Source organism: Lepisosteus oculatus, chromosome 20 (assembly GCF_040954835.1).
Source record: "Lepisosteus oculatus isolate fLepOcu1 chromosome 20, fLepOcu1.hap2, whole genome shotgun sequence".
Taxonomy (NCBI): Eukaryota; Metazoa; Chordata; class Actinopteri; order Semionotiformes; family Lepisosteidae; genus Lepisosteus; species Lepisosteus oculatus.
In genome coordinates, this window is record NC_090715.1 from 673,201 (window position 1) to 700,142 (window position 26,942).

The following is a 26,942-nucleotide window of genomic DNA, read 5'->3' on the forward strand; positions in this document are numbered from 1 at the left end:
AAAAGACAAATTCCTAATACAAGAAATTGTATATGGCTAATAAAGTGGTCTCATCTAACTGGATGGAACATTTAGTGTCTTTAATATATTCACATCACCAGTTTAACTGGTATAACTACAGTTTCCCTAGCTGACCATACGTGATCCCAGTCAGTGAATTGAATAATATATTTCCTGTATGAGTTTACAATGTTTGTCCCCGCTAACAGAATACTCAAGATCCTGAATGCCTGCAAATACCAGTCCTGCTGAGCCACTGAGTGAAACCAACCTCTGGACAGATACGGAGAATGAAGCAGGATGTGTATTTAGGAGTGAAAATAGGTGGCATTTCGTCATGCAGGGAGTTTTGCAGGTGTTTCAGGATCTAACGTCCTAGTCACCATTTCAGTCTGGCGCCTTTTATGAGGACTGGAAGAGGTTCTCCAATCCAAACATTAATAGCAGACAAGCAAGGAGACTGGACCTCCTCTCAGTACTAACCCTCCCTTACAGTTCTGCATACGTCGAACTCCAGGTGGCCGCAGCTCTTAACCTTCACAGCTGCGTTCTGGTGGGTGTTTATGGTACCGGACAGTCTTAATCTGTAGTGAGGTCAAGGAAGCGTTCTGTTGTAATTTGGGAGTTCAGACATTCGTTTTTTGTTCAATATCTTCCTCCTTGGTGTGTGTCTGCAGCACACTACTCACCCCACATCTAACTTTAGTGCAGGAGTGTAGAGTGTGAGAGGATGATGCTGACTTTTTCAGCCACGTTCAGTTTGCAGTTTGCAGCCTATATGTGATACATCTGTATGATAACACTTAGGAACTTTATGTAATATTAGGATAATTTTCCTGTCAGAAAAAATGTAACAGGTCCATTGAATTCCATTTTTAACATACCTGATTTTATAAAGGATTGTATGACATTGATTACGTCTCATACTTTTCCTTCAAAGAAAGCAAAAGGAAAATCTTAGTTTTTACTGATTCTAACATATTTTATTCTTATGTAGATCACGCTCTCTTTGTAAGATATAATATCAAAGACTTAAAGAGGGTTACTCCTTGAATCTACACAAAATTAAACGGGAGCAATGCGTGTCTGCATGTATGTTTTTTTCTTTTTTTTTTTCAAATTTCTTACGAGAACATAATATCATAAACCACATCTACACCCTCCTACACAATCTGCGGATATCGCACTTTATCTCCTTCTTTAAAGGTCATCAGAGAAGATAGAAAACAAAGGTAATCTGAACTGTAAACAAAATGAGAATCTTGTGTGTGCCGGTGCTGCCACATGGCAGACAGAAAAATGCTTAATCGTCACTTTTTAGGAACGACTGCGGCCCATCTCTTGTGTAGCTCAGGGCGCACAGAACTGCGAACTAGCGAGTCTTTGACAATGAGGGTGTGCCGAGCAGACAAGAGCTGCTGGAGCACTGTCAGTGTGAGAGACGAACAGCTTTCGAATTAAAAGCAACTTTTCATTCTTCATTCTTCCCAGAGATCTACAAGCGCCATTCTTCACCACAAACAGTTTGCAGGTTCGGCTTTAAACAGATTTAAACAAACTGAAATTGTTTTCATTTTCCAGATATATCATTGAAAGTAAGTCGGGTTACAAGTTGCAGTCGGGTCTGTCCCAACGAAATCCAAAGTGAGGAAGCTGAAATTGAGAAAAGCTCTTTTGTAGTACGATGATGTGATTAAACCAGGAAATGAAAAACAAACAGCCTTTAAAATTATAACGAAAGTTTAAATAGTAAATAGTGAAGACCATTAAGGAGTTGTGATATCTGAGTCTGTTATTTTGCGTTTGAAAAACTACTGATTTGTGCATGTGCATTTAAAAGGAAAATTTGTGCACAGGAAATCAAAGAATTCGCGCGCATCTGTGACCGATAACACCTCTCCACCCACATTTATAAAATTTAAAGCATATTTTTTTTCTGGTATTTCCAGTCAGCAATATCTTGATAAGAATCAGCAAAAAACTCCTTAGTTTTTTTAATTCTACTGGATTGCCAGCGCAGGTCTCTGTCCTGGTGGCACACCGGTCTGTCTGGAGCCCCTCTGATCCGACTGGACCCGATGACAGCGTTTAACCAGGCGGACTGCCTGAACAGCAGCTCTGGCTCTGCAGTTACTGCTGCCGACCTGCTTAACTGCGAGACGGATTGTAGTTTTACAGCTGGGCATAGCAAAAACGTGACTACGATACTGTCATTAGCACTGCAACTACGGGTTATTTCTGTAATGGAGGAATTAATGTTTACAAAAACCTTAAAGCACAGCCGAGTTGAACTTTCCACTTACAGACCTAATGTGAGGTTAGACAGAGATCACAGCACAGCAGTTCTAGGAACCTGGTTTTCACAGTTAAACCCTCTTGTGAGAATCAGGCTCCCACTGCTGCACTGTGGGGCGACTGCAAGCACAGCAGGCTGGGTGTGAGTTATCTGGACATCTTCCCTGAGAGCAGCCTGAACACACTCTGCCACAGCTCCTGACTCTCCTCACACCCTGTACACACTCTGGTATAGTGTCTCACTCTCCTCACTCCCTGTACACACTCTGCCACAGCTCCTGACTCTCCTCACACCCTGTACACACTCTGGTGTAGTGTCTCACTCTCCTCACACCCTGTACACACTCTGGTGTAGTGTCTCACTCTCCTCACACCCTGTACACACTCTGGTATAGTGTCTTACTCTCCTCACACCCTGTACACACTCTGGTGTAGTGTCTCACTCTCCTCACACCCTGTACACACTCTGGTATAGTGTCTTACTCTCCTCACACCCTGTACACACTCTGGTGTAGTGTCTCACTCTCCTCACACCCTGTACACACTCTGGTGTAGTGTCTCACTCTCCTCACACCCTGTACACACTCTGCCTCAGCATCTCAAACTCCTCACTCTCTGTACACCTAGTACTGCAGCCACTCTGCTCCAGCTACTCTCCCATAGCCAGTCTTCATCTTTCAAAAAGGGCCCTCTGGACGAGTCAACGGATGAGCGTAGTGAAAGAGGCTCTGCAAACCCACAACAAAGCAGCACCTGCATTATTGAAGAGCCTCTGTTCTTGGGGGCTGATCAAGCAAGACAAGATTTCCATTCATCCCTGTCTGGGGGCATTGGAGGGTAGTGAACTGGAGCTGAAGAATGTTCTAGAGGAGAGCTGCATCCTGATTATTCACACCACTTATTTGAAGGTAATTTTTGGTGACCTGGACAGTTCTGTTATGTCCCTAGGTATAGTGAAAACAGGGACATCAATCTTTCAATCTTTCCCTGTGTGAGTGAGCTGAGATTACATCTCTGTTATTCATATCATGTGCACGTGATATGTTACACATGATATGAAACACATACCATCATGTGTTGCACATGATAGGGAAAACACAAATGAATCTCAGCTCACTCACACAGGGAACAATTTCAGAACTGTTGAGCCTGCAACAGGCAGATCTCTTGATGCAAAACGGCACATACAATTAGTTTGTCTTAAATATTTTAGTATAGCGGAGCGGAAGGTTGATTGAAGCTTTTAGCATTAATGGGCTGCAGCAGCAGTGGGATGAGAACACACAGTGGGGAAGAATGGGCCAAGAGAACTGTGCGCAAGTTCAGGAAACCTGAGAAACCGACAAGGTTTCATAATGACATTGTCTATTGCACGCTGAACACCTGAGTCAAATGAAAATGCAACATGAAGAAAGGTGACTCAGTTCCTGCTCTCGCAGGCTTCACTGCACAGCAGTGTTCGCGTAGTCTGGATCACTCTGGGACGACGCTGAGGCCAAAATGCCTTGAAAGGAAAATTAAAAAGAAACATTAAAAAGAAAAAAAGGTCTTCATGATGATTCCCATCTTCAGCAAAGAATTTTAAGTCTTTTGTCCTCCTTTTATTATTAGTTAACAACCTGACTGAATTGTTTTTCCTTCCCTTTTCAAGTGAAGTGGGTGAAACTGCAATTCTTTTCATTTCAGAAACTCCTCTCAGGCTCAATGTCACCCTCCTGTTTGACACACAACCAGCTCTCCCACCTGCGGCGTGTAGATGTCCTGTTCCTAACGTTCACAGGAGCCAGTGTGTCACCTGCAGACAATAGCGAAGAGCAGGCTTTGAACACAGCATTTCCTTCCAGAGGGCAGACACACAATCCCACCATCCCTCAGCATAGGAAAAGGGATCAGAGTCAGGGGCCTGCAGTTCTAATCCTTGTCAATTTGTGCATAAAACTGCAGAGTTTTAGAGAACAGGGGAAGTGACTGTTAGAAGATCCCACTGTTATTTCCACCCAGAGCAGAGGCTGATAAGAACACATTAGTGTGATTATTTCCATATTTTTCCAGCAGGTATATCACCCTGCAACTCATAACTGGCAGCCCACTGAAGCTCAGCAGGTGTGAGCCTGGATGGGAGACCTCCTGGGAAAGCTAAACCTGCTGCTGGAAGAGGTGTTACTGGGGCCAGTAGGGGGCGCTCACACTGCAGTCTGTGTGGGATCTAATGCCCCAGTATAGTGACAGAGACACTGTACTGTAAAAAGGCGCCGTCTTTTGGATGAGACATAAAACCGAGGTCCTTATAGCTGGTGTGTGGGGAGTGTACTTGCTCACTCTGGCTGCTGTCGCATCATCCAATTGGGGCTGCACACTGGTGGTGGAGGGGATCCCCATTACCTGTAAAGCACTTTTGAGTGGAGTGTCCAGAAAAGAGCTATGTACAAGAAATAATAATAATAATTATTATTATTATTATTAGTGGTAGTAGTAGTATGAAGAAGTTCAGGTTGGTAGCTGCATCAGTATGCGTAGGCTGCAAAAGAACAAGTAAAAGTTTATTCCATGCTGAAAAGAGAAGAAAAGAAACACAATGTTTCGTCTATGGAGCCTTCTTCAGGTGTGAAGCACCCACGTGAAGCACCCAAAGAAGGCTCCACAGTTGAAACATTGTGTTTCTTTTCTTCGCTTTTCAGCATGGAAGAAACCTTTACTTGTTTCATAATTATTATTATTATTATTATTATTATTAGATATCACTATATCTGCATCCAAACAGCTGAAGTGTTTTTACAATTAATCGAGGCTTTTCTCCACAGCATGAGCTTCAGAAATAAGTAACCAGCACTCTCCCTTGAAAAACAAACTTTTAAATATTGAAAAAAAAGTTGTTCTATGTTCAGGAAACTGTTAAACTGAATTATCTAGTACATTAATTTTTTTACCTTAAAAAATGTACATTTTTTAATGTACAGTCGAAAGGGTTGTTTTCACTGGCAGGTTGTTGACACCTGGGTTTGAGAAAGTCTGCCTGCGCAGGTGCGTGCTCTGCGAACAGGGTGCAGGGCCAACAGACTTTCAGACTGCGCAGGTGCATGCTCAGCGAACGGGGTTCAGGGCAAACAGACTTTCAGACTGCGCAGGTGCATGCTCAGCGAACAGGGTTCAGGGCTAGAACCCTGACCTTACAAGGACAAACCCCAGTGTGGATCTGAGAAGGCAGCAGCTGTCCTGCCCACCATCCAGGGGGAGATGGAGAGCAGGTTGGTGGAGCGGAGCTGATAGTCCTGAGTTCAGGCCTGGGCACCCTGGCGACTGGTATCGGGCTACTCTGTCCACTCCACTACCAGTCCGACAGGCCTGTTCTTCTCTGCCATAGACACTGGGGCTACAGGACACTTGTATGTTTCATTTAAAGGCTTCTACCAAGCCTGCTGTCTTTATACAGTCGCCTTTTTCACTGGAAACTCTGCAGTATGGCTAATTATATCACAATAGCTCTTCATTTATCAGCAAAAGAGCAAAAAAAAATGAGCAAAAGCACATATTCTAATTTAACGGACATATATTGGACCTGCAGTCTACTTAATCTGACCAAAATTTTCAAGCACCATCCAGCTCCATTCATTTGGTACAATGGCGATAAGTGAGAGCTGTGTTTCACTGCTATGGTGCCACTCTCCACAGAGTCTATTTCCTGTGATCCTGGTGGAATTGCAGGCTGTGAAGAGGATATCTCACGCAGCCAGCATGGAGGTTATAGCTTCAGGTATCTCTGAAAACACCTGTCAGTACACTTTCATAAAATGCTAATAATAGCCATAAAGCTCTAGGAATTTCCACTGAGATTTATTTTTGTGAGTGGATACGGCTGTCATTCATTAACTTGTGAGCACAAGATTTCTATTTCTGTTGCTTTCTAAACGGCAGAGTCAGGGCTCCTGTTCAGGTCAAAGGGACACATTTGCATCGTAAAGACTGCTGCTCTTGTAGCCTGCACTGGGGTGCAGAGGGGAGCCCCACGATTTGACACAGCACGGGGGGCACTATGAAGACTGTCACTGCTGTAATCTGAAGCACCTCTGGGGTGCAGAGGAATGTCTTTAAATGGCCTCTCTTATTTGTAATGATTTCATTATTAAAAACTAAAGCTGCCATGACTATGTCTTGACAATCAGTCACTATTTATCTTAAATATATTTGAATATATTTAGAGATTAATATGCCGTATATGTTGCTATTTATTTCATATATTATGTAATAGTATGTGTTATTTTATTATATTCACATAATATACAAATCAATCAAATCTAACTATAAATTAATAAATATGCAAAACATGAGGACTGAAGAGGATTCAGCTCAGAGCTGAAAGGTTTTAAGGAACTTCAATTCCCAAAAGCCCTTTCTGCGAGCCAGGAGGCTAGGTGCTCTGTCTGTGACCGTGTGAGCGCGCGCTCGTGTCTGCCGAGTTTGCTGACGTCACCGCTGGAGCTGCCCTGTCACGCGCTGTTAGTAAAAGTTGGGATAGAAGCTCGAGACAGAGCGAGAGGCGATAATTTTACCTACCGTCCTGTACCGTCGCCCAGGCAACAGCACCGGCACACCGGACACGGCCGCTCGTCCGCAGCGAAGCGCAGGAGAGCACGAAGCGTGAGCAGTAAAACTCTGGGAAGAGAAGCGCTTCGGAATACGGGAGCGAGGATTTTAATGTAGGCTGTGGGTCCGCAAAACCGGGGGCAGAAATCTTGCGGAGCGACGACCACGAAAAAGTTTTGTTTTTAAATGTTGTGAGGAGTCCTGCGGCGGGGCATTGCTGAGCAGAGTGACGGGCGAGCCCGAGCTGTCAAACCCGATGACTACTGCAAACTGCAGCGGCAATGAGGAGCTGGACTTCAGGCTGATCTTCGGGGAGGACGGGCAGCAGCAGGCGCTAGGCCCCGCAGGTTAGTGCCTTCCGGACCGGCTGTGTCCGCGCTGACGCTCGCCGTGGGCGCCCGGCCCGTCCGGCGGCTGCGCTCCGTGCCTGTCCCGCCGGCACGCCGCTGTTCCCAGCCGTGCAGCGCGGAAGAAGTTTGCAAACTTTGGGAACAGCGGTGCCCTTTTTGTTATTACACCCCGCAAGTGGGAATGCCGCTTATTTTCCTAGGTGTGGATAATACTTATTCCGCTGGTTGGATTGTCGTATTATTAATTCTCGCTTTAACAGTTTGCACGTTGTAGTTGTTTATGTTCTGTAATTTGCATCTATTGTCTTAATTTACAGTCTCGCATCAAGGCTCCCCCCTTCATTTCAGAGCGAGGCAATCGAATGAAACCTCTCATTTTATATAAACATAAAAACCGCGTCCAGTTGATAGAAATTCGTGCCAGCTCTTATTGGCTGTTGCAGTGATGTCTCTGAGTGCCTCTTCTTTCACTCATGTTCGGCGAAAGTGAGTCCGAGGCAGCGAGTGTCACTGGCGCATTTTTAAATTAATTTTAATTTTTGTTTTCCTTTACAAACGGAGTTGTGGAAAATCAAGAAGAACAGGTTTCAAATGTTTATGTAGCGAGTCTAAGCTCACCCTGGGGGCACTGCTGGTGGAAATTCTGCTTGTGGAGGTGCATTGAATAAAAAATAAAATAAAATATAGGTACGTAGTGCAAATACAATTGTTAGTTTTCCGTGCCTCCGTTAATATAATCAGATCACTTTGCATCGTGTTTGAGGTTGTCAACACGTGTGAAAACAGGCTCGCTGTCTATAGACAGACTTTCAAGTCTTCAGAAGTGACTGAGTTATATCTTAAGCCCCTGTACACCACTGGCAGTTATTTATGCTTTTTTAGAAAGAAACTGCAGTTCTGATTTTCTCTTCTTGTAGCTGCGGTTGCTCAGCATTTAAAAATACTCCTTTGGTCCTCTCGTGGTATTGGAGCTCTTTGGGCGATGCCGGTGGGAGAGTGGTCACTCTATAACCAGCGGGCCCTGCGCGGCCTGGTCAGCTGCGTCTCTCCGGCCGCGTCGCCTGGACAGCTGGCGGCGACCTGCGTGCCTCAGCGCTGGCCCTAGCATCGAATGATTTCTCATTTTGTTTGCGAGAGTTTCAATAAAAAAAAGAAGACGCGGTGACGTGCATTTGTTTCGCAAAAAAAAAATACCTGTGGTAACCATTTTGAAACCGTTAGCAACCGACACCTGTCAAGTTGAGACCGGCGCACATGGCAGCGGGCACCGTGAGCGACCCGTCCCGTCAGAGTGCCCTCAGGCTCGCAGAATTACAGGATTTACACCGGAAACAAACCTCTTTACTTTTTAAAAAATCTTACTTTATTTCTCACGTATTTCTTGTTCATTTGCACACCCCAGAACTGCACGGTTGGGTTAGGTCTGGAACAGGAAAGCGGTCAGACTCCAGTGTAACTCGCAGGTCGCTATCAGCACATCAGAGGCTGCAGTGGCGTCTGCCCTTTACTGTAAAGACATCTCCAGCCAGCGGGGCTCCCGGGGCTGGCGAGCGTCTGGGAGAGAACTACGGCACTTGTGATGATGCAGTCAAACATACAGCTTTCAAAACGTCCATCCTTTCTAACCCCTGCGTGTCTGCGTTCACTTTCCCTCTGTCAGCTGTGCGTGAGAACGCGCATCCCGTTTAATAGGATACAGAAAAGGTTACAAGATTTTAACAATCAGCTTTTCAAATGATGGTTTTAGCCCATTCTCAACAATAGCCACGGTTAACTCTAGACCGCACACAAGAGCAGTATCTGTGCCAACAGAGAAGCCGAAGTCAGGAGGGGCAGAGCGCGCACGGCCCCGGGACAGCAGCCTGGGGCCCCGGGACAGCAGCCTGGGGCCCCGCGCGCAGCGGGGAGACTGGCGCCGCAGGACAAAGAAGGTCACGAGGGTCAAATGAAAATGACAAATATACAAAGTTTGCATAACTTTAAAAATTCGTGTGCCTGCATGTTTTTGGTGGGGAAAAAAGTGGGGTGTGTTAATACAGAAGGTAACTACTTTCTCTGTGACTATGAAGAGGGGGATAAAAGCACAGGCATGCTTTAAGGAAAAGTGAAACCTAAAGGTCCCAGATTCACCCCTCCCAGTAATACTGATTACCTTGACTTGCTTTTCTTTCGTACAGTACATCTGCTGATGTGTACAGACTACTGCTGCTTGTTTTCTTTATTGAGAACGTGTATGATTCGAATCGGCTGTATAATTTGACTAGTTGCATCTGCCTAGATATCGGATAATCATGTTCTGTGATGCAGTTCAGTGTTTTTGAGGAGCAAGTATGTTTGGCTTCTGAAGTGTCAAACATAACTCACATTTATAAAATGTGTAGAACTACTGTCTGTCCAGACTGCACATTTTTGGTTTATACTGAGGGGTGTATACAAACCCTTACTGTCAATGTTTTCTATAGTGAAAAATATTGAATTCACTGAGAAACACTGACTTGTATGTGTAGTGTATTATATTTTACAGTATAGTTTATCATGCAGCCAGTTGTGTAGTTCTGTATCAGACATAAACATTTCATTTTTTATGCATATAACACATATATCCACAAATGTTAGGACTTTTTGAAAGAAAAGAGTTTATTAAAAAACTCCTTATCTTATGACGTTCAGCATCTTTAAGATCTATCGTCATGGTCTTTGAGTGTTTCCTGCCAGGTGCTCTCCTGTTGATGTGTTGTATGCAAGTGTGTGTGTTGTTCTGGATGAGTGAATAGGGCTCCATTGATTTTACACATTGAAAAGTACTTCAGGATAGAATAAACAAACTTTTAAAAAAGTGAAGTCATTTATTTGTTCCAGCAAAGGGTGATATTTCCTTAAAGAAAATCCAACTCCTTATCATATAAAATGTTGTAAAACTATTTTTTGCAGCTGAATATTAAAATGGACTTATGTGTTTCATTTGTGCAGCAGTCATAGAGAAAACAGTCTTGTTCTCAGTCATCCTGATAGCCAGAAGATGTGGCACCGCGGTGTAAGACCAAAGGAAAATTCCAAGTCATTGGTTTTTCAATTTTACTTCAAAACGTCTGTACTTTCATAGCCTGAGAGAGGACTCATTTAGCTATGCTCTCATCTCTGGTGCCACTGTAGTCTCAGTGACAGGTTCACCTGAGTCACAAAATCGCAAAATTTCGCAGTCACAAAATTTCATTTTGTCTTCTCGAAGTGTAAGATACTGTTTGCAGAAGAGTAAGATGGTCTGTGTTCTGTTAGCATGACGGTGTCTGCCCCAACGGGTTACTGTGAGGGGGCGAGATAAAAGTCATATTTACATAAAGCTGAGGTATTTATACCTCAAAGGCCTCTTGCTGTTTTATTATTATTATGATTGTTAGAAAGTTGCTAAGCCACGGGCAAGTCGAAATTTATTGTCCATCTTTATTTAACATACTTGCTTTGTTCAGTCACTGGGAGCCTTTGCTCTCTAGTGTCTTACCACTGAAACAGTGACTCTCTGCAGCGTCAGTGACAGTCGTCCACTCTCTCCCAGCCCTTTTACTGCCACTGGTTTCCTGCTGTAGTCTCTATCGTTGTGCTGTGATTCTGCATTTAATCTTTGACGATGAGTGTTAATTTCTTTATAGATGGAAATTACAAATCAGTAATAAAATCAAATGTGTTCTGTATTTATATTTTTCTATAGTGTATGATTTAGGTAATTGCAATTATATTTTGTATTGTTTTAAAAATGGTTTTAATTTGTTTTAATTTAAATCTTGGGTGTTAATTTTCTTCAGATAGTTAATTTTAATTTTTGAGTGATCTAGTTTAGCAGGTTAATCTAGGACAATCCTGTCTGGAAGGAAGCATTTAAGTGTCTGAAATAAATTTAGAGGAAAACATGCAGGGCTTTCCCAGAGAACTCTTTTTCATTATCATGTCTTCCATTATGCCTGCTAAATGCTTTTCAGTTCCTTTGTAGTACTGTAGATGTGTTTGTCATGTTTTTGTTTTTAACTTGTATGTATTTTATATCTTTCTACCAAAGAGCAGATTGTTTGGTAAATGTAATACTTTAAATATTGTTTGTCATTATTGTACATCCATTTTCAACCCTTCAGTCCTGAGGAGGGTCATGACTCTTTATATGTGAATAAAGTAGTGTCACGGCTCAGAGAGAGCACTATCTTTCACACTAAATGTTCTGCCTTAGTTTACTTTTTTTTTACTTTATTTAATCCCAATATGTTTAATACTTGTACTGTCAATGGGTAACACATTCTACTGTGACAATAAAAGTGTCGGCCTTCTAGTGTGTTAGGAGGTGAGGGTATAAAGCCTTATACCCAACAAGAGCATCCTGTAGACAAGCATTGCTGTTGTAAAGGAAATGAACGTGCTCTGTAATCTTGACAAGTATTTGATTAATTCAAGTAAAAATTGATCAGTTGGGCTTTCTGTTCACTTTTGAAGACTATTATTGATTTTAAATTGCTGAATACTCAGACTTCAGCTCTTCTCAATGCAAAATACCTGAAATAAAGTACATACTAAAGGGAAATTTGGGTTTGTATGTTAAATCTGAATATCTTAATTATTATACATTATTAATATTAACATGTAATTATTTTGAGAACTGTGGTGTAAAATATAGATATGTACTAAAATATTTGGAATATGAATGTCTAAAAATAAGAAACATTTCAGGTGATTTAATAACTTTTAAATTTAAAATGGCTTTTTTCTTCTTTGCATTTGAGCTTAGGATGTTAGTTTTAGAAAATAAAGGATGCTAATGTATGTTCTGTATGTTTTTAAATTTATTTTTTCTTAACCTTAGGGGTGTTTTACTCAGTAGTTATGAACTAAATTGAAAATTACAGGTACTATGAATAATTTTCATGAGATCACCTACATAATCAGGAGCAGTGCTGTGTCTGACATTAGCTCTTTAAAAAAGCTGGAGTGTGTGCAGACCTTTAATAGCTTTGTTGGATTGGATTGATGTTTTGATGAATAACATTGTTAATTTTCATTTCATTCTCAGGGTCTGCATTTGTAAGTGAAATTTGAAATTTGTAAGTGTTTCTTCAGGACTTTGAAGAACTTGTGCTTTCTAATATTATAATATTTATATAGCTCATATTTCATGTGTTTCTGTGCAGAGCAGGTATTTTATGACATTAAGCATGTACAGGAGAAGGCACATGTATTGGCTGCATGTAGAACTGGGTTATTCACTGATTTGTTAAGGGTAGTAAAATTTTTTGTTATACTCAACTCTGATTTAAGCTTAGTGACAGGTCTGTTTTTATTCAAGACTCTTTCTGTCTAAGTGGTGGGACTTTGTATGTTCTAATAAATCAAATTGCTGATCCAGTTTTGTTTATCTGTAATTCTGCACTGGGAAGTCACGAGGTGCCCTGGGATTGTGGATTTTTAATTGTAATAGTACCACATGACATTTGAATAGTGAATAGATGGGGAGCAAATCTTTATTCTTCTACCAGCCACATCCTAGCTCCTATTTTCTGCAATTTCCCTCATGGGATCAATAAAGTATCTATCTATTTTAGACCTTAACCTGTAAACCTCTGAATCTGTCTACACTGATGACAGGGCAGGAATATTTTTCGTTAGAAAAAATCAGCTTGAAAACCATAAGAGTGATTTTAAAAAAGTGCTTACTTTTTTGGCAAATAATTATCACCCTTCTGAGTCAGTTACTGTTGCATCTAGACTTGATGCACACAAATAGTGAATTTCTTTGCTGGATTCTCAATTCTCAATTACAATTTCCATTAAAAACATTTTTTTAAGAATACGTTTAAAAAAGAACAACTTGGAAGAAAAAAGAAGGAAAAACTGGATTTGGATTCTGTGCTGGAACAATAACACCAATGTGCCACGGTTTTTTCCCTGCGGGCTGTCGGTCTTGGCAGATTCACACAGGCCAGTCGTTATTAATGACTGGTGCGATAAAAAGAAATAGCAGTGGATGTGACGGAAGATGTTTTCCCTTTTCTAATTAATTCCAAAATACCACTGTCCTTCTCCTTCTCTTTATTTGGTACCTTTCCTTTTTGTAGCTGTAAATCAGAATCCATTGCTCATCTTTTCTGCTGGGGGAGGGGGTGTATGACAGAACTTTCCACTAACCTTAAGGACTCAGAACAGTTTACAGTACAGTCAGCTGGCATGTAAGCATGTCTTCAGCAGGACGTCTTTAGAGTACATCGATGGAAGATGAAAAGGAAAGGCCAGGAAAGCACTGTTGCTGAGGGGTTAAGAAGTGAAAAGGGTCCAACAACTAATGTATGAAATTTTCAACAAGGCTGATTTTGGGGTGAATTGATTGTAAGTAACGTGTGTGCAGTTGATATGTAAGATTTTAAGTAGTGTGTGCATGGTTGTTGAACATGGAGAGTGATTGCTGGTATCTGTGCTGCATTGTGAGAAGCAGACCTTTCACCCAACCACGTTTTTCATACATGTATGATCCTGCAAACCTGCATAGCTGTGCAGTAAGTTGAGGTTTCAAACTCCAGACTTTGTGCTTATGGTGACGGGGCCTTTTGTTGTTACTTTCCTTAACACAACCTAAATCTGTCAGTCTCTGAACTGTGCAGTAGTTTTCAGTCATTAAAAACATGGGTCATTTTTAATGGCATTTCTTATGGAGTACTTTTAAATTCAAAGTTTTTCCTATTGTTTATTGTCAGATGCTTCTACACAAAGTATATGATATGAATTATTTTTTACATCTTGCTACACTATTGCTGGGAGTGTGTAGGTTCAGAACAGATGAACAGTCTGACAGTTTCACAGACTGTGCTCTCAGTGGGCTTTGTAAGACACCAGTAGGGTTATTTATTGTGTAGAATATTACCAGACAAACAGTGTGGGCTGCTACGGCTTTCAGCAACAATCTGTGAACATCATTGGTTTGTGTCTATGCTGTGAAAGAGGGCATAAGGAGGACTGAGAGATGACAGTAGTGCTCTGGAAGGAAGTGTTGTGCTGTTGGTATTCCAACGTATGCTTCAGAATTATTACTATTAATCGTTGATGTTATTATTTGTCATTTATTTTCAGACCCTGTTGCTTCCTGATGAGTGCACAGCAGTGCTGTCAGTCAGCCAGGGCTGCCTATGTGGGGACCCTCACACTCCCTGGTTAGTGGGGGGGAGTTAATTAGCAAGGCCAGGTGGCAGAAGCACAAACACTTAAGCCTGTGCTGAGCGTGCTCTGTAGGGCACACACCTACCACAGGTGTGCTGGTGTAGACGGGAGCCTCACCTGAGACAGGGAGGCCATTAACTGCATACCTGTTGGGAGCTGCCCTGACAGTTGTGGAGGAGAGCAAATTGTAGCATTGCTGTGCATACATGTTTCTAACTAATTTACTGGAACAGGGAGCTCTGGAGTTTTACACTAGGTGTCAGCCACTTGAAAAATGTTAACCCGGAGGCAACATTAGTCATCTGCCTGGTAATTCCCATAGCAGCTTGGTGATGACCTGTATATGCATAATGATAACATCACCATAACTTATTTTATTCATGCCGTTATTGCTTGTTTGTAAAGGCTTGCAGTGCGTTTTCAACTTCAGGTAGGACTCCTGTTGTTGTGTTCATAATAGGTATGAATTTTCATAATTTCTTTATTTCATGGGTGCACATTTCAAATATTAAGTAAGATTTTTAAAAGTGAATTATAAGTATAATTTGATTCAGTACTAAACATGACTAAAGAAAAGTGTCACTTGCTTTTTTTCCTCTCTAACATTGTTACATAGTTTTGGTTGATGGTTTCTTTTGTGAAGTTACTTTATTTCTGTGTACACTAGTTTGGAATGGGGAACTCGATGCTTTATTGAGCTGGGTTTTAAGGCCAACAGAGGAAAAGTGTCAATCTATTCATGCATGCCTACAGGAAACAACAGGTTAGATGGTTTGAGTTAGAAAGGATTGATAGGTGTTGTCTGAAACTGTGCTTATTGGGTCAAAGAGGAGCAGACAGAGGGACTTGGCAACAGGCCCAGGCTCTTAAACAACATCCAAGTCATCAAATTTGCCCAGGCACGCCATGTGCTGCTCAGATGGCAGTGGAATTTAAGAAGAGGTGAGTGCACAGCTCCCTGCAGTCTCGGGAGCAGCCGGGAGCAACACTGCTGCAAGTCTGCCTTGTTCTTCAGCTCGTTTTCCCCTTCATCAGTGCTTCTACCCGTCTGAACACTCGTCCTCATGCGTCCATTCCTGCTCAGGTTTGGCAAGTAGGCTGTAAAGTTTTTTTTTTAAGGAACTGAGTAATCTGTCTCTCTCTAAGTACCGTCATATACGTTGCCTATAGATATTTGACTTTACGGCATCTAACTGTCCGTTTCAAAGCCTTGCCAGTCGTGGGAAAGACTGAAATTACATCGCTCTCATGGTCGACTATTTTGGGCTCTCGGTGGGACTGCCAGAAGGGAGACGGCAGGGTTTTGAATTTTATTAAATAAGGGCTAAGAAGGTCTCTTCAAAGTGGTTTGAGTAACAGACTGTCACACCAGTGCAGGAGGAGGAAGAATGCTGTGTGCCACATCACCAGGTGAGCGTGCGGGAACGGGAGTGGAGCGGGCGTCGGAGGCGAGTGTGCCCTGAAGGGCGATGAGAGCAGAAACGCAGAGAACATGGTGTGATCCTGCCCAGAAGGAGTTTAGTTGTTGGAGAGCTGGGTGCAGTGCATTAAACCAGAACTGTGTTTGAATTAAGTTGCATTCTCTGAATGGCACTCATATAAATGTGAATGATATGTTTTTTGTTTCATTTCTGTTGTTTTCCTCAGCATGTGCTTTTAGGCACTGCTTTCAAGGTGCTCTGCAGAGGGGACAGTAAGTGTGCTTTATGTTCTCTGTGTGACAGTGCAACATGAAACAGGTGTTTGTTTTTGGTAGACTTTTGTCAAGGTGAAGTGATTGACCTTTTTGCCAGAAGTAGAGCCGAAAGAGGCTGTATTGATTAATCGGCACTTTATTTTAAGAAACATATTTACTTGGCAAGAAAGTATTTCTTCATTTTACCAGTTATTGACCATAATGGCACTCAAAACATAACATTAGAAATATACAGTATAGAGATTATTTTTTTACTTCTTCTACCAAAATTAATCCTTATATTTGAGTAATCAGTACATCTCATTGGTGTGTCCGTCCACTTCTTAGCTCGGTAGTTCTGTTAGAAAATGAGAGATGCGTTTGTTTCCTTAGAGTTAAGCTTGAGAAGCTATGTGTGGCATTTGTCTGGTTTAAATTTAGTGTAACTGAAGCTACTGCTGGCTGCACTGTATCAACATGACAGGGATGTGTTGCACTGGTGAAGAAGTCACCAGATTCTCAGATCAGGTTCATTAGAATATTTTCATTAAAATTGTGCTTAATTGTATTTATTAAATTAAAATTGTTTAATTTTCATTAATACATACTTTTAATCTCTTATACAAAGCTGCTAAAGGGTATTCTTTGACTTTGTGGTATTCATTTTATTTGTGCTTGAAAGTGACCAGAAAATGTTGAATCACTTACCTTCTGCCCTTTGGTAGAGATAAAACATTATTTAAATAAAGTTAAATTAAAAGATTATTTCCATTGTAATGAGGGAACTCTCACTGGCCTCTGTGAAAAGGGACTACAGACACACGAGGATGTATCAATTTTTAGATGCACTGGTTTGTGTTGGTGCTTTTTAAAAAGAGTGAAGAGATCACAGGACAAGGAAACTTTAGTGTGTTTTTCTATCTGTGATGCGAGAAAGTAATTTGTGTTGTACTGTAGCTGTTCCTATATGCCTGTACCTATACTTGTCAGATCTTATGCTGTTACTTGCCCAAGCTTAGGTCACTCTTTGTTAGATTCATTTCTGAACCTCCATCAAGTGTGTTAACTTTTCCATGTCTGTGGTGAAGGGAAGTTGTCACCGCCGAAGATAATGGTTCCAAATGTTGAACTGTCATTCAGTGTCCTGCCCACCTGACACCTTGCTCATCTCTCTGTACCCGGAACATTTATCCTGTGTCTGGCCTTCAGGAGCCATTTCTACTCTCCTCTCAGAAGAGTGTCTTCTGTCACTCATTTTCAGGCACGGTTGCACAAATCGAATTCATCTCATGACTGCCGTTGTGTAATTAACTGCTTTTCAGCAGGCCTAAAATACTGGCTGGCAGTTAGCTGTTCCAGTTGAAACAGCCTTGTGAGTGAAAGTGTGACTCACAACAGGAGCAGATAAAAAGCTGCGCAGCACGAGAACAAAGCTCTTGAGGGAGGGGATGGCACGTGCAGCCCTGCCTTCTGCCTCAGTGTTGCTTTTCACTACCTGCTCTTTCAGCAGTCTTTCCATTCCTGTCCAGGCAGGGCTGAATAGATAGCTGGGTCCACTCGAGATATCGCCCTCTATCAAAGGGGATTGTGATCATTTCAATTCAGTGGAAGAACTGTGTTGTCCACCTTGCAGACAGTCTAAGTATGATTTGCTTATTCAGTGAAAAAGAGCTTTCAAACACTTTTTAGACAAATTATCTTTAACAGAATAATCTACTATTTATCAGCTCTTTTGCAGCTATCCTTAACAGATTTTGCCTCCATGTTTGTTGGTAAAGCATAATTAAAGGAATTTCCTAAATTTGTGAAAATTGAGATGTTTTTTTGCAGATACTTTTTTCCTAGTGTGCTGGAAGGTGCAGTTTGTCTGGTCGCCTTGTGGATGTTCTCAGTAAACGTGAACGTGAATAAACCAGCTTGCTCAGGACGTGTAAATGATACATTTCTGGACCTGCTGTCCTGCTGTACGTGTCTTTGGAAAGCATGAATTCCGTCTGCACCACAAGCAGTTCTGACCCCCTCACCAATAGGAGGCTGGCTCTCCCTGCACTCTGCTCTTACCCAGACCTCTCTTTGCATGTCAGTTTAGATATTTTGGCTATATATTTGGGTTGGGTTACACTGAGTCATATATCTCTTCTTTTTCATCTTAAGGGTTGTCTGTCTGCTGTTTAGCTTAGGCAGATGTAGAGTAAATCATGGCAGATGTTTAAATGTCACTCGGCATGCTCACGCAGTAACCCCGAATGTTATATATGCCCGGAGGTTATTGCAGGCTCTCGCTGCCCCCTTGGATTCTGTAAAGCACTGAGCTTGTTGTGTGAGGATAACTGGGATTAGAGACAAATTAACCAAATTCACATTGTTTTCTGATAAGTGAAGGAGCTTCTCTCTTTGTTAGGAGTAGAGGAGATGTGAGTTTTTCAGCTAATGGCTGGTGTAGCCAATTGTTGAGTCATGTGACTCAAAGATTCTTTCATTCATGACAATAGAAATAAAGGTGCTTGCACCATCATAATAATAACCATTGTAACAACAATCACCACTGAAATTAAAGTTTTATTGTGCAAATCCTTGCATCTTAGCTATGGTTTAGGTTGGTTTCTTTCTAGTCGATTCAATTGCATCTAACAGGTCTGTCCAGAGACATTCAAAACATTCATTACATTTTTGAGAAATGCACAAGAATTGAGAAACTCTTGTCTGTTCTGTTGCTTGTTAACTTTACTATATTAAATAAATATAATATTATACTATAATAAAACAACATTTAGGTCAATTAGCACCAGTTCAACAAGACACAAAAACAGCTTTTTTCCTCAGACAGTGACACTTATTTATCACTCCTATTAATCACTGAACATTACTTAAATTGTGTTATTAAAATTGAATATTGATTACTTCGTTTGCAACCATGGCATTATGTGCATTAATAATATTATTATCTGTTTATGGATATTTATTCTGGAAAGTTTATTTATCATTTACAAATATGTATATATGTATTGGATTATCACACGTAGGTTGAGTTCTGATATTCTTGAAATGCAATATATATTTTTCCTTTACTTTCTGAAAAGTATATCGTGTTTTATGTGTCTATGTATATATGGTATGTTTGTATGTGTATAGTGTATGTGCAGCTCACCAAGTCATACTCCTTGTAAGTGAAAACTTACTTGTCCAATAAAGTGATCTATCTAAATGTGTTGTATTCTGTCCATATTTGATTAAAGTCTGATATAGAATAGAGCCTTAAAGTTAATAATTAGTCAAATATAGTTCTCCAAAATACTTATTCTTGAAAAGAAAGAGAAACTGTTCACAGGGTCACTGTCTGGCTTATTATCCCATAATGTTGTCCCAGCATGCAGTCCCTAATTGGGCAGCTTTTTTTAGAAGCTGAACATATGCTAATGATGGCTTAGGTGGCACTTCAGTTGTCGACGTCAGCAGGTGATTTGTGATATAACACAACCTATATCACTGCAGGAAGTACTGATTAATCATGGCCACATCCATCTATTGCTTACCAAAAGTTAAATCTGTACTGCAAGAATTACAGGGACCTTTTTGTCCTTTGTTCCAAACAAGTCAAATATTTGAAATAGGCTTTGCTCCTATTAATGTGGCTGATAATGATACTAACATCTTCAAAATAAAAGATGATAAATAGAGCATTTAGCTGCAGGAAGAGGGAAGCTCTGTTTCTCTTAAATTCTGATTCGATGTAGGCTTCTCTAAAATGTCAGCTTCCCTCAGAGGATAATTACTGTTTCAGTTCTTTTTCTCTCTTCAGCCTTGTCCTGAAACGTGATTGATATGTACAATGTTCTGTGCATCCTTTGAAGATGTATTGTTAGAGGCATATTTTAACAGTTGAGAAGATTGAAAACGCAAGGTTTCTGAAGAAGGCTTCACAGCCGAAACGTTGTGTTTTCTCTCTTCTCTTTTCAGCATGGAATAAACCTATTACTTGTTCCTTTGCAGACTACACATGCTGACGCAGCTCCCCACCTGAAATATTTTAACAATTGATACCCTGGCTTTTCCCAAGAAGAAGCTGTATTGAAATACTTGGACCAGTTAGCTGCTAGCAACCCAAGCTTGAAGCTTTGTCGGTCGAATGGGCTCCTTTGCTGTGTTCTGTAGTTTTTAATTGTGCTAAAGATGTGCATTTGTAACATCATGTAGCAGACGTTTGTAAACTAGACCAGGTTCTGTATTTAGAAAGCAGGGCACTTTGCCAGCAATTCTTGGAAAGACCTAAAGCAACTTTACCATGATGAACATTCGATTCAGATAAAAAACACTCTGAGCAAGCCTTCCTCGGTTGTTGCTTTTTTTAATCATTAGATTTCTTTGTAGAAACACGGAAGCTTTATTTTCTCTCTTTTGTTGTCTGGTTAGCTACTTTTGTTAGCCTAACTGCAGAGTGATGTCCTGTCCAGCTGGATTTTCCATATACAGTCGGAGCAGGAGGTTCTTGCTTCATCCTTGGAGCTAGTATGTTGCCACATCCTGAACAGGCTGTGCGATGCTTCCCTATGCCAGGCCTGCTCCTGTTCGAGAGCAGACAGGCTGCTGGTCTGAATGCTGCCGGATGAAATAGAAAGGGGAAACGAGCTTCAGCACAAAAGCCATTAAAAGGGAAGTGTAAGAAGAGCTCTTTTAATCTGCCAGTCCTCCAGAAAAGCCTGGCTAGGGTTACCTTGATCTTTTTCAAAAAAGCATATTAAGTTTGTTCCCTGCTTCTGCAGGTTGTTTGCAAAGGATAGAGGGAGAGGAAGATACTAACTTGGCACATACAGAACCAAAGTCAACCTGAATCTCCTAGTTCTTGGTAACAGCTCTATTTAGATGGCAAAGGAAGACAAGGTGCTAATTGCTAATTTTTTTCCTGTTTTTTGCTAAGGGAGGGAATATAATGTATGTGATGTGGATGCTGAAAGAATCAGAGCAAACCTCAGCAACCAGTTTATGTAACAGGTGGAGAGTTCTGACACAGATTTTCTTATTGAGGAGCTTGAATCCTAGGTGCTTTATCTGGCTGCAAGAAGCCTCTGGTGACGTGGAGTCTGACATAGACGCCATGGCCTGTGTCATCGGGCCAAGCCGAATTACTCTGTAGCTCCTCACACACCCAGCCTTGCTTCACTCTGGTGTGTCATTAACTAGCCTTAGCCATTGAGGACTGTTACCCATGTTGCGATTTCCCACTATTATTAGCTTAAGAATGGGAAAGCCTATTAAAGTTCTTTATTTAACTGGATGTGCTGTCTGCTGTGTAGGTACTTCAGTAATCAATGACGCTTATGGTTAAGTCTTTGGCTGTTTGTCAGACTATTTTTGAGATGTCGTGGGCTTTCGATGCTGAACTTTCACAAGTGCTCATGATTAATATTGTTTTTCACCAGTATTGTTTTGTTCATTGGTGGCATTTGTTTCATTCTTGCTATTTTATTTGGCACATAAGACCTATTGTGATTGTTGTTAGAGATCATTATGATGCTGAATTTATTTTCCTGTGTATTTGTTTTAAAACCTCTTTGCTTCAGCACAGGCTTGGACCTGTTGTCTGTGGAAGGATCTAGATGTGAGGCTGATGTCCGTTCTGACCTTGCTGACCAGAGCCTCGCCATGCTAGGCGACAGGGCGGCATTTTTTTGACCAGACAAGATATGCTCACGCCCCCCAGGCCCTCCACTCAGAGCAGGTGTCTGCTCCAGCCTCCCAGGGTGTTTTCCCACTTGGCCTCAGAGCTGAAATTCAAGGCTGGTGTCACATATCAGGCAAATCGGAGTAGGGTAGAGGAGGGAGGGAGTGGCGGATTGGAGAGCCTTAAGACTTGGGACATCTCCCCGGGCTTTAAAAGGACAGCAGCCTGATGAGCATTTATGCCCAGTTTAACATCTTCCTAATTTTCCTCAGTTACCCTGCCATCTGTTTGCTGCCTTGGTGACCCCTTCATAGTTGGTGTAAAATGAAAATGTCTTAGCCATTTCAAAGCAGTCCTTCAGGTAAATTATTAATATATTATTATTTTATCTATATAAAAAGCTAGAACTAAAAACTTTTATCTATAAAAAAAGCTAAGACACTGTACACAGTGATAAAAAAACAAAAGAAGTAAAAGGAAAATTAACATAACATACAGGTTCATACAGATAGAATGTTAGGCAGTTAGACAGGCCCTAGTGAAAAGGTGAGTTTGGGGTTTGGATTTGAAGAGAGTCGAAGTCTGGGAATGGACATTTCATCATAATGGAGCAGCGACAAAAAAAGGATGGTCACTGAAAGTCTGAGATTTATTCCCAGGAACAGTGAGCAAAGGACGAGCCTCAGCTGAACAGAGGCTAAGGGAAGAGGTGTAAATGTGAAGGAGTTCAGAGATGTGTGATGGAGACAAACTTTATAAAGCCTCACGTGGTGCCACGTCTCAGTTCTCCACATGCTTCTTTTTTTTGGACCTATTGGTGTCCTTTGGAAAGCTGCCCTCGATTGTTGCCTTGTGACTGAAAAGACTGTCCCCCATTGAGGGAATAAAGAGGAGGCTGTGGTGTCCTGTCTGCTACATATTCCATCCACTCTTCTTTCCATTTACTCTGCTAAATCATGCAAGTGAATCATTGCTTATGATGGGGAAATTAATTAATGTCGAGCCTGACAAAAAAATGAATTTCCTGAAAAACAACAGACAGATTGTTTTTTTCTTTTTTTCTAGGCTTTAATTAAAGAGGATCATTAATAAAGGGAACATGCTTGATGGCTGCTGTTATTAATTGATCTGTAATTTAGAGCACAGTGAACTGGAGGAAGCTCATGGGACATTTAAGTGTGTTTATTACCAGTAAATAGGCTGTTTGTTTTGCTTCATGAGCAGCTTTTCATTTAGGCTACCTCATGGTTTTGCCTTTTGTTTTTCTTCATTTAATTTATTTTGTTTAAATTGGTTCTGCATTAGGTAGTGAAAAGGGGAGTCTGGAGCATTCTAATTTTTCTCTTTTCAAAGTGACATTTAAATTATACAGTGGGTGAACCACTTAGCAAATAATTGTGTTTGTGCTGCTGGCTGCCATAGAAGGAGTTAGTATTCTGTTTTTGTCCTAAAGATGTTTGTACACTGTACTTAACAGGGTACCTTACAGAATTAATGGATGATTTTTTATGCTATTGGTTGTTTTGCTTAAATCTTGCGTATACTGTTTTTATCATTTTAAATGATATATTTGTTGTTTTGATTAAATCTGGCATAAATTTATCATTTTAAAACCCCATTCTGTCCTGTTTGTTTCTTGTGGGTCAAAATAACAATATTGTGTTAGTGTTAGTTGAGTATTGAATTATTGTTAAGTAATACTCATAAGTGCTAATAAGGGTGGATGTTCTGGCATCTGATAGCTGCTGCACAAATGCATCACAGAAGTACGTGGCTTCTTACTGGATGTTATATCCTTTGATTTTTATTTTGTAAAGAGTGTGGTGGTTGTCCCTTTTCAAATTTGATGGGATGTTATAATGGCAGTGTTCTGAAAAGCATCTGTCTTATTTTAGGCTGGAATCCACATTGTTTTGCAGGTCTGCCATGGACTTTGGTGACTACTTAAGTCATGGTCCTGACACAATACCTGTAATTTGTTATTCCAGTCTATAGCTGATGGGAGATGCAGATGTTCCTGACTTGCTAATTTTTTGTCTTTAAAATACGTTCTTGCTGGGGTGACACTGACAGACCACAGTCTCCTTGGTTAATCGGTTACTCTGAGGGACACTTCTGCTATATGTGTCCACTTAGTGGCTAAACAGTATCAGCTGGCCTGGTGTGAGAGCTCCACTTCACAGACAGATCCCCAGGGGCTAAAGTAGAACAACAGACCACAGGCTCCCACTATAAACCAACGCAACGTTAATAAATCCTTTTCCATTGCAGCAATTGTATTCAAATGGTTAGTTGTTATCGCCAGTTAGTCTTGAGTGTAGAGTGCATAATACTGAATTTGTAGTGCCTACTTCCTACATGATTATATGTAATTTTGTGAAGCATTGCATGCATGTCTAACATAATTCAACGTGAATGGCTTTGAACATTTACAGGCCAGAACTGAGTAATTGATGCCATTGTCGCGTAATTGTGTTTTTATCTGAAAACATGGAAGTTATGAATGAGGAATGGGGTGGGGGAAGATTGTAAGCTCTTGTGTCTGAAAAACACTTCCTCTGTTTTTGTTTGACATACACTAGTGGAGGACATGGCAATGACTCGATGTGCCCTTCACAAAGCAGAGCAGGTACAGTGCTGTCCATGCTGTGCAGAGGGAGTGACAGCGCTGGTAGGCCACTGGCGTCTTGTCTTTTTACCCGGTGTGTCCCGTGTTCAGGACAGCGTGTGGGCGGCAGGCTGTGCGAGCTGCGTTATTAATAGCACAGCGCCAAGGCAGTGTTGACAGCCACGAGAACACACAGTTGTGTGAATTTGTTTCCTGAGTACCTTTGTTCACCAGTCCTCCTGCTGAATGAAAGCACGCCTTCCATCCTTTATGGGGAAATCTTTATTTCACTTTAGTATGGCTTTTATTGTGTTGTAGTTCAGCAGGTGCAGTGGCAATTGTTGCAGCCTGTTTGCAAACGGTGGCTTTTATCCATTTAAAGTTCACCTGATAATTCACTCCTAAGAGAGCCTGATAAAAGTTGTAATTCTTTTTGCTTCATCCCTTCACCTTGCTGGCGCTGCTTGGATTTTTAAATGGAATTTGGAAAAGGGCTGTTATGAGACAGTCTGGTGACTTTTATTGATTTTTAATTTGCTTGAATGCAAATTTCAAAGAAAATTCACCATAATATTTCTCCATTACTGTTTTATTTACTTTTTTATAATGGATATTTGAGAAGTGCTTTGGCTCTTGTTTTATCTCTGATTGTACGCTGGGTATTATTTCGTGTGCTTTTCATCTTAATCAAATAATGGTATGTGTTCAAATTAGTTCTCAAACTCTTGCAGGGTACTTTGTAATAATCCCCCTTCATTAACGTTGAATTCAAGGTGCATTTTAGTTGACTTTTGTAGTCATTATAATGACTAATCAGTAGTTTAAGTATTACTATTTTAATGTGCAATCTTGTGCTCTGTGTCATATTATAAATCAATTTTTTCTCAGAATTGTACTCTGCTGTTCCCTTGATATGCTGTTTTTTCTTCCTTTCATCCCCCCCTTAGATCTCGAAACGGATGACAGCACATCCTTCTACATCTTCAACGTCGATCAGCCCCAGTCTGTGGTCAACCAGCCCATCGGGATCCCTCGTCATGGCCTGCAGTCTCACTCTCCTGTTATTTCACCGCCACCTCGGCTGCAGGCACACAAGAACTATGACCCCAGCTGTGACGTCCAGGGCAGCAAGTACAGCCCCATGACCGGACCCAAAGCCTTCGAGTGCCCAAGCATTCAAATAACCTCCATTTCTCCCAATTGCCACCAAGGCATTGAGGCAAATGCAGTTGAACTTCAAGCTAATGGCCCGGAGAGTGATTACCATGATAGAACTTTATCAAGGGACCATCTCTATCTTCCTCTTGACCACTCTTACAGGGATTCTTCCTTAAGCCCCAGCCCTGCCAGCAGCATTTCTTCCAGGAGCTGGTTCTCGGACGCTTCCTCGTGTGAGTCCTTCTCCCACGTGTATGATGATGTTGACTCGGAGCTCAACGAAGCGGCTGCCCGCTTCACACTGGGCTCCCCGCTGGCCTCGCCCGGCGGCTCCCCCAGGGCTTGCGCCGGGGATGAGCCCTGGCAGCCCCATTACACTTTCACCCACTCGCTGTCCCCCAGGCAGTCCCCCTGCCACTCTCCCCGAACCAGTATCACAGACGAGAACTGGCTGAGTCCAAGGCCAGCTTCTAGGCCCTCTTCCCGGCCCACCTCGCCGTGTGGGAAGAGGCGCCACTCCAGCGCCGATATCTGCTACCCCAGCTCCCTGTCACCCCACCACTCCCCAAGTCCGTCCCCCGGCCACTCCCCTCGTGGCAGTGTGACCGAGGACACGTGGATAAGCAGCCCCTCCCTGCACAACCCGGCAGGGCTCAGCCCAGGCGTCTCGTCCTTCCAGTGCTGCCCCTCAGAGGCAGACATTCCCTCCAAAACCAGGAAGACCTCTCAGGATCAGACGGCGATATTGCCAGGGAAGGGGGAGCACTGCCTGGAAGAGCCAGGAAGCATGTCTCCCTCTCTGGAATCCCCTGTGGACGACCCCGCTCACAGTCTGAAGAAGGACGGGCCAGGAGAGCAGTTCCTTTCTGTCCCTTCTCCCTTCACTTGGAACAAACCAAAACCAGGCCATACGCCTATTTTTCGGTAAGTGAACCTTTTCGGTGTGGTTTCACATTTTTTAAAATATTCATAATTTATTCCAAGGTGACTAGTGTTCAGAACCTCAACTTTCCACATTGCATGACTCAGCCTGATGTTATTTAGCAAACTCTTTCAAAACTCCCACTGAGAATTTTGCATTTCCATGTGCAGTGCTCCAGTCAGTTCATTATAAAATAAGGGGCGGGGCTCCCAGAGACTTACTCAAAAGTACCTTGAATTATCACTTCAACTAGAAAACACTTATGACACATTAATCACTTGCTAGTTAATAAATTACTAATATTAAACTAAGTTTTTATAACTTAATTGTAAGTCATATTCATTTTCTTTGACAAGCTTTTGAATGTGTGGAAGTAATCAGCCTTTCTACCTTCTAGCCCAATAAACGCATATTTTAAGGGAAAGCTATTGGAACGCTACAGTTCTAGTCTGCAAAAACCTAACTCTCATCCTGGAAATGTATAATCTGCGATCATGCTGACTCAGTAC

The 26,942-nt window shown here is 41.7% G+C and overlaps 1 protein-coding gene across 3 annotated transcripts in view; it reads left to right on the plus strand.

Moving 5' to 3' along the window:
• Positions 1-6,774: 6,774 nt before the first annotated feature.
• The window catches only part of nfatc3a (nuclear factor of activated T cells 3a), a 61,800-nt gene continuing 41,632 nt past the window's right edge, over positions 6,775-26,942 (plus strand). The window contains exons 1-2 of one of the 3 annotated variants that reach the window (XM_006641515.3): positions 6,775-7,223; positions 25,301-26,435. In XM_006641515.3, coding sequence (XP_006641578.2) covers positions 7,133-7,223; positions 25,301-26,435 — 1,226 coding nt within the window. In that variant the 5' untranslated portion in view covers positions 6,775-7,132. Of the gene's footprint in view, positions 7,224-15,517; positions 15,822-16,004; positions 16,105-25,300; positions 26,436-26,942 lie in introns of those variants that run through there. The other 2 variants (XM_015368582.2, XM_069181173.1) reach the window with 2 other exon arrangements.